Genomic DNA, 8,220 nt, shown 5'->3' with positions numbered 1-8,220 from the left:
CGCAACTGATTTCACACAATATGACACATAAGCGATGGGGGGGGGGGGGGGGGTTATTATGAAGGGGGATATAGTTCAGGGGGTTTCCAGGGACACTCGATAGTTTAGCTCTGAAACTGACAAAAATCGTACAGTTTAGGCGGGTTTGAGGGTATTAACTCTTTTCTTAAGGGAGCTTCAATCTGAAGTGTAATGGAGGGTGATTTCAAATCATAGTCAAACGTCATTTCTAGCTTGGCATCGATAACACAATATTGAGAGGAGTGAGCAGTTGGAGAATGTGTGATGCTGAGTCGGGGTAAGGTGAACCAAGTGGATGCTCCTCTAGTTGAAGTATCACGTCCCTTTTTTGTTGATTAGGTAACTTATACTTTTGGAATATGCAATACATGACGAGTAGGCAAGCACGCGGGTTGTACCGTCAGATTTGAGCTGTTGAGTGACGATTGCTCTATCTCTTAAGAAAGGACGCGGAGGGCCTGTCTTATAATAAAGGGGGCTGGCGGGCAGGGCTTGCTTAATCGGATACACGGAATTGAGATCTCTGTTGCATGCAAATCTTTCTATCAAAGTTATTCTTACTCCCCTAGTTTTTACTTTATGCAATGCTGATTCCCCCTTTCGTCATGATGCGTGGAGTAGATACGTGCCATTTTTTTCTAACAATAAGTCTACGAATGACCCCGTAATATATTGAATGTAAAATCAAAATTGAAATATTTCATATTAGGCATAGACTTTAAGAAAGAAAAATAAGCACGGAATTTAATTAGGTACGAAGCTTAAAAAAGAAAAAAAGACTTTTATAACTTACCGTCTAAAATAAGCTTTAGCTCTTTGTGTGGGTATAATTTATTTTATTAAGGGTAAAATATTTTTAAAGTTAATTATTTTTAAATATTAAAATATAATTTTTTTTGGGGACAAACTAAAAAATATGAATCTTTCTGGACAGAGGAAGTATCAGTAAAGGGGTATATTTGTACATTTACTATTACAAAGCGGCACGCCGCCTCCTCATATCAAAAAGAAAAAAACGGAAAAAATAGTCATACACAAAACTATGGAGAACACGAGCCCATCAACAAGCAGAAAACGACAACGCGATGACGAGCCCGAGCCCGAGCCCGAACCCGAATTAGAGCTTAACGATGCACAGTTTGTTACAATGGAGGAAAATTTCAACTTCAGCGATACACTAGTAGCTCTTCGCATGATGTGTGCTCAGTTTCCCCACATTGAAAAGGTCCATTTTTAACTTTTTTTTTTGTTTTTTTTTTCATTGTCATTTTTATAATTATGGATATAATTAATGAAATAGTTCACAAACTATTTAGAAGGAATTATATTAGAGAGAGATTGTATAATGTTGGCCTGCGATTAATTTAAATAGAGAAATGTGTATAGCCGACCTCAATTTGTTTAGGACTGAGGCATAATTGTCATTGTTGTTGTATCATAAGGGGTTGTTATGCAGTGAATAATCCTACTACCATGAATTGGTTCACGAACTATTTATTATACATAGATTTGTTATGCAGTAGATAATTAGTAGCTAAGAAACAATTATAACTATAAATACTAGTCCTTGTGTTCCAGTTTATGTGAACCTATTTTCTTTTTGGTTCGTTCCAAAAAGAATGATCTGTTTCTAAATTTAAAAATAATTTAGCTTAAACTTCCAATTCTACCCTTAATGAGAAGCTTTTATAACCACATAAATATTCTGGACCCTTTTTTGACTTGTTTAGGACCACAAATTCTAAATGTCTTTGCTTTTTCTTAAACTCCGTGATCAGTCAACCAGGTTCACATAAGTGGGAACGGAGGGAGTATTTGAAATACCGAAGGGTGCTTGAGAATACTCCATTAATCAAAATACTATAATATGGGTGCATGGAAATATTATAGCCAGTAAAATGGCCCGTACAGGATTATGCAGAAATTAGATTTACTAATTAATATTCAGAGTTGTACAAGTTTTAGTTTAAACATTTTTGAAAATAAAAATTATTAATAAGAATTGCTTTATATTATTATTATGGCTTTATTCTTATTACCAAAAGATTGTTTTTTTTAACTCTAAGCTAAGTTGGGTTGTTTTTAAAAGACGTTTTTGTCAGTTTAGGTGCTCTTATCTATGCGTTGTTAATACACATATTCTTATTCCACATACTTTGTCCATATAAAAAAAATACACATTATATGTCTCTCATAAGTGATGTTGGTGTTAGTTACATGGAGTTTAATGTCGGATACTAAATGTTGTATTGGAAACCAAACGTCGTACTAGTAATATAGAGTTTCATGCAAGATTGAATTTTTCTAGTACGGGAGACCTAAGTTTGAGTTATGTTCATGTTTCTGACTAGTTGAACTAAGAGCTACACGTGCCAGATTGAATAGAGCAAGTCTGCTGAAGGCAAAATATGAGGGTATGAGAGGCAGCAGATTGAATATGATGACACTATTTGTGATTCGATTAAATGACCTTTTCATAGTTATGACAGCTGTGGATGGTTGACTTTATGAAGCTCATAAGCTAATTCTAGCATCATAGCGTAGACCTTACAGGGGTAAAATGTTAGAATCTTATAGTCCTAATTTTATGCGTTAAGACCCTGGTTGACTATTTCTATGGAAATATGTAATAAAAATATATTACATACAAACTAGTAATAGTATCATTTTTGGCTTTTTGTTGGTCTTGAAGGTGTAATTGCGAAGGGTGAGGGGTGGATAATGGGTGGAACAAGTGGTACGTAGTACGAGGCGAGATGTTGTAACGCAAAATGACTTGCAACTTTGAAAGACGTGAATTATATCCCCTTTGAAAAAAAATTCTCGGTGAAAACATTTTAGCAATTTAAGATCAACAACCGTGGTAAGTGATAGTAGGAGGTCAATCAATTTCTTAGAGAACATTTTATATCATTCCAAACAATGCAATATTTCTGTTTGTTTTACTATTCCACTCTTTTGCATTTTGAAGCTTTGTAAGTCGTTTTCGCATCAGTTTACCCTTCTAGAGTTCCACAATTTCTCAACTCTTCAAGTATGAAAATGTTTTCAGGTTTCAATTCAGCCTTTTATTTTGCGGTCACAGATATACAGCAGTGTAAAGGACCGGACACAAGTGGACAGAGACTTGGAGGTAGCTCTTTGACTAAAATAGAGTTTAGACAATACTTATTTTGCTATATTGACTGAAATTGTTGGTCAACTTCAAAATTTTGTCGTTCTTTGAGATCATGAGTTTGCTCTTTAAGTCATCTCTCCCTTAAGTAAGATTATTTTTGCACATAATATGGTCCAAAGAATTTGGTAGAATTGCATCTTGTTGGTGCAGAAATTTTACTGGTTTTTGAGTCTGTCATGAATAGCTTGTAGACCTCGTTTTGGGTTTTGATGACCAATTACTTTTCAATTTACACCTTCTGAAGTTCTCTCTTGCATTTTCCAGTCTCTCATTTGTCTGCATTGCACCTAACTGTAACAGCTAATGAGACATTTTGAGTATCTATGTTACAGTCACTTAGGAGGGAAAGAGTTATACGTACTTTCAAATTAAGTACTGGACAGGACGATCATGCTATAATGTTTTTGGATGACTACTTTAGTCAGGTTGGTGGCTTAACTTTTACTTTCTGTAAAGTATCACTTGATTTCAATAACTTCATACACCCTTCCCTTCCCTTTCCCCAAAAGAGCGTTTCGTATTTGTCCTTCTTGTTTTCTTGGTATTGCCTATTTTCTGGTGTAGTTTCTCAGAAAAACTTTAATTTCTAAGTACATGTGCACCCTGCACATCAGTGCCACCCAGATGTTTAACTATTTCATTGTCATCATATTGCCGGAGTCTATTGCTTATGTTCTTTTCTAGGATGCTTTAATCGGTCATCAGTTATGTTTGAGAGTGAACTTCCTAGTGATAAAGCTTGCCTCGAATACTTGTTTAGATTGAACGTGTCAGTAAAAGATTGGAAGCACAGAAGGAGGACATTTCTGTTTTTGAATGGTTCAAGGAGCATGTAATTCATTCAAAGCTAGATCCCAGTATTGGACATGAAGAACTTGTAAGTATCTTCTCAAAACCATGTTACAGTGACCCAAATTTATATTCCTTTTCGCTTACCACCTCATAAGCCAATTATATTTCACCAGCTTGAGTAGGTCCTATAGACCTGCTGTTTTTTTGTGGAGAAGCTCCTTCTAAACTTTCTCATTCTTGTATAATCTATTGCCTAGTGGAATCATGTTGTTCTCTTTAAAAGTCCACGCTCTTCTCTGGTTCTGTCCTCATTCCTCATGCTTTGTAACCTATGGGTCGTATCTAGTTGCTTACTAGTCTTTCAGCATTTTCTGCTAAATTTCAAACAAAAGCTATGGAATCATTTTTGTTTTTCTTTCCGTTCAGTTTTTCTCCACCTTTCCTGTATTGATGTTTGCTTTGGGTTAAACCTGCAGTTTCGCTGGTAATGTTAATTTTTTATTTGTGATAGTTGATTGATCTGCTAACCTTCTGTAATTTCTGTTTTAGGGCATGGCCTTGACAGTTGCTATAAAGACATAAATTACCTTGCAATGTTGCATTCTTTCAACAGATGTTAATGCAGTTTTTCCTAAAGTATGCTCCTCTCTGATATGGGTCTATACATATATGCTATGTGCAATTTATTCTTCTGCCAGTCTTAACCTTTTGTGTTGTCAGAGAGTGAGTCAGTATTCAGATTGTTGATGTAATTGTACTAGAGTTATTCTTTTAAATTAATATTTTGAACTGCTTGACGGCAAAAGATTGGTTTGTTCTTGCTTGCAAGCTGATGTATAATCCCTGACATGCAGTTCTATGCCTTTCTAGGTTTTACTTTGTAGTTTAACAAGTAACACTGCCCCGAGGGCTTTGCTGTGATGGTAAGAGCACATGCGTGATATGTAGGTTAGGCGCACGTCAGGGGTTCGAACCCTGCTGCAGACAAAAGCCTGGTATGTAAAAGCATAAGGGTAAAGGGGAGGGCTCATTATCCACCGAGTTTCGAACCGTGCACTATTGGCTCTTGGGATCTCGGTTATCAACAAAAAAAAAAACGCTAAAATTTTGAAAAAACCTAAATCAGCGAAATCACCTGGATCATCTTCACTCTTCTGTCTTCCCTAACAGTATCAATCAGCTGCACCTGAGTCCAAATAGTTGGTGTCAGCTTTATGAAGCCTATGAATCCTCGAGATTCTTCAGAGTTAGATTATTTTTTACTTGCTGTCAACCTATGGTAACGTCCCTTTTTATCCGGCTTAGGATTATAATTTGCATTCATGTAGCTCATATAGGTGGAGTTTCTCCCCAAAATAATGAGAAGTAAACCAAGCCAAAGCTAATAGAGAACTTGTGTTTTTCTCTGGTTGTACATCTGTGTATGGAGACAAGCCGTTACTTCTTGGTTCAAACAATCTAGACATATTAGGTGTGAAATTTCCATCTCTTGTCTAGAAAAGGATTTATTTTCACTTCATAGGGCTTTTCTTCAGAAGGCCCTAAGAGGTAATGATATAGACTATTCTTCTCTATAGCCAAGAAAGGGACATCATTGCCACATGCACATTTTGTATGTTAATGGAAACTTGTAGAACTGTTTACTGATAGTATGCTCAAGGAATGGTTTAATAAATTCATTGACGTAGTTTAGCATAGTATCAGAATGTTAATGTTAATTGAGGGAGTATTGTACTGTATCCATCCGAGGCTGCTCACCAATATGCCAATATTTAGTTTGTAAAGAGTGATTTCTATCCTTAAATGAACCTCAGTGGTATATATGGATGAACAGAGTAACTTGCATCAATTTTGTCAAGAAAAATTGTTGCTTTAAATGAGCAGAAACTCTGTAAGGTCTTTACTTATTTTATGATTTAATTGTTAGATAATAGAATATAAGTGTAGCCTTAAGCGGAGGCACTTGACATGTTCGGTTATTTATCTTTCATGATGTAAAGGATTAGAAAAACTCAATTTTTGTGCTTACACAGTATTTTTACTTTTTCTTTTTTTCTTTTCTGGTGGCTTTAGCGTTCGCTTCTGTCATTGGGAGGCAAGGTGAAGGAGGAACACATCTCCCTCTTAATTAATGCTGGACTTCTGGTAAGCTAGAATCAGATTCGTATAAATTGGGCTGCTTGTCTGATGTCAGCATTTGTTTTACTTTACCCTTAATGCTGCAATATCCAAAATATTGACTTGTTTTTGTATTGGTTTTCTAGAACGGCCTAATTAGAATGCCGATTATGACTCTTATCATCTTATGATAATTAACACCTCCTCTTGGTGCCAATAAGAATTCTTCGGATGAGCCTTGAATCAGATTGTCGTAGTTATGAATGTAACGCAAGGAATAAGATGCCACTTCTTTCCAATTTCTGCAAAGGATTGTGTTTATATCAGCTTTGTGAAACCCCTTATTGCTGACCTCTTAGGCTTCAACTCTATGCTCATTGTTTCAAAAGCAAAATCATAGTGGAAGGCATGGCGTAGCATAAGTCCGTAGGTGAAAGGTGTTACTTACTAGTGCTTGTGTTTTGCCTTCGTAATTGTTATATGCCTCTGTAAAGCACTAAAGTCTGTCCCTCTACGTGCTTTTTCTAAAGGATTCTAATTGGGTTAGAACTGTTGTATTGAAAGAACTATATATGGCATAATCTTATCTTACATTGAAGTGGCATATCTTTAATTGTCCCAATTAATTCTTGTATATTAGCTTTCAATCTTTAATTGTTGTTTGTCGGTTCAATTCCCTTCTCATGCTGTTTTTGTTCTTGTTTTTCCTTGTATTTGTCCTCCAAGACGCGGCAACTTATTGATCCAAACATGTACTGGTTTGCTATTCCAAATATTGGATCAGTTCTCAAGGGCGTATCGCAGGTTTGGCATGTCCCTGTTTCCTTCCCATTTTAAGTTGAATCTAGATTCGTGATTGTCTGTGTAGGCGTACATGTTTGATACCACAAAAGTCATTTGTTAGGGAAAAGGGCTTTTACGAGGAAGTCATTTTTCATGAAGTAATTTTTCAGGAAAAGAAAATACATTTTCCATCAAAATGGGGAAAAAGACTTCCCTCACTAATGGGCGGAAGTTATTTTTCATACAATATCTTAACTTTTAACTTCATATTACTTGCTCTAACTATCACATTGACGTCATTATTAATATTATCAAAGTGCTCTCAGATTTGCTATTATTAATCTTTAATATATGTTTCTTTCGGAATTTACTTTCACTTATCGACTAAACACCAAAAAACATTTCAGAAAATATTTTCCATGGAAACGAGTTCCTTAACACCAAACAGGCGTTCTATACGAACATTTTCGGTTAGGATCCACTTTGATTTACTAGCATTTTGCAATTTATATCAGGGAAGGAAGGAGCTTATGTCTTTTCTCAACCGTAGAAAGTACAAAGAGATGGCGATGGCTGCTCTGGAAAAGAAGCGTCTTCGACTCTCTCCACTTGATATGAGATTTCATCTCCGAGATTTGCTAGGTTCGGGCCATCTCAAAACTGTTGAGTCACCCACAGGTTTAGTTGTTAAAGTTGTGAAGGATTAACTGAGGTATCAATCTTCTTCTGATTTAGTTTCACTTGAAGGCTGACAAGAGCTCAATGCTTGTATTGAAGAACAATGAATATAAAACTAGCATATCAATAAAATGAAGAAAAAATCTCTGAAATTATAGTATACAATGATGATACCTTCTGATATTAGCTTACAACGAAAATAATTATGCCTAAATCCCAAGCAAGTCGGGTCGGTTATATGAATCTTCACTGTCGGTTCAACTTAAGGTCATCTCAGTCCAATACCCTCTGATATGAGATGTTTAGAAAATTGCAAAGCTAAATGTAGTCCCATTATAGACACTACTACACAAGTTGATTTATCCGTCTCCAGTTAATATATATATGTGTGTGTGTGTGTGTAGCTTGCTTATTTGTTTAGAGAGTATTACTTTTTTAATAACAAATGCTGCCTTGTAAGAAAGTTTTTACTCAACCCCACTCACCCAACTTATTTTTTTAATTAAACTCTCTAATACTTTATTTGCAAATGGAATGTTGGATATCTGATTCAGATACTTCGTTATATTAACTATTATATTATAAATATTCCATTCCCATTGCAAGTGATAACGATTGGACACGCTGGTCGAATTTTTTTTAGGGCAAAA

At 35.6% G+C, this 8,220-nt stretch overlaps 1 protein-coding gene across 2 annotated transcripts; it reads left to right on the top strand.

Moving 5' to 3' along the window:
• The first annotated feature begins 1,029 nt into the window (after positions 1–1,029).
• Positions 1,030–7,771, top strand: LOC109215499 (serine/threonine-protein kinase 19). Of its 2 annotated transcripts, XM_019379570.1 has the most exons (7): positions 1,030–1,246; positions 3,074–3,154; positions 3,532–3,624; positions 3,960–4,076; positions 6,065–6,136; positions 6,836–6,913; positions 7,408–7,757. In XM_019379570.1, exons 1-7 carry the CDS (start codon positions 1,064–1,066, stop codon positions 7,597–7,599), a joined length of 816 nt encoding a protein of 271 aa, XP_019235115.1. In that variant the 5' UTR covers positions 1,030–1,063; the 3' UTR covers positions 7,600–7,757. The 2 variants fall into 2 exon arrangements, with proteins under 2 accessions (XP_019235115.1, XP_019235116.1); XM_019379571.1 differs by lacking the exon at positions 3,532–3,624 and having other exon boundaries at positions 7,408–7,771.
• The last annotated feature ends 449 nt before the right edge of the window (positions 7,772–8,220 follow it).

Source organism: Nicotiana attenuata, unplaced genomic scaffold, assembly GCF_001879085.1.
Source record: "Nicotiana attenuata strain UT unplaced genomic scaffold, NIATTr2, whole genome shotgun sequence".
Classification (NCBI taxonomy): Eukaryota; Viridiplantae; Streptophyta; class Magnoliopsida; order Solanales; family Solanaceae; genus Nicotiana; species Nicotiana attenuata.
The sequence above is the reverse complement of the archived record's forward strand: the minus strand, read 5'-3'. Positions and strand labels throughout refer to the sequence as shown.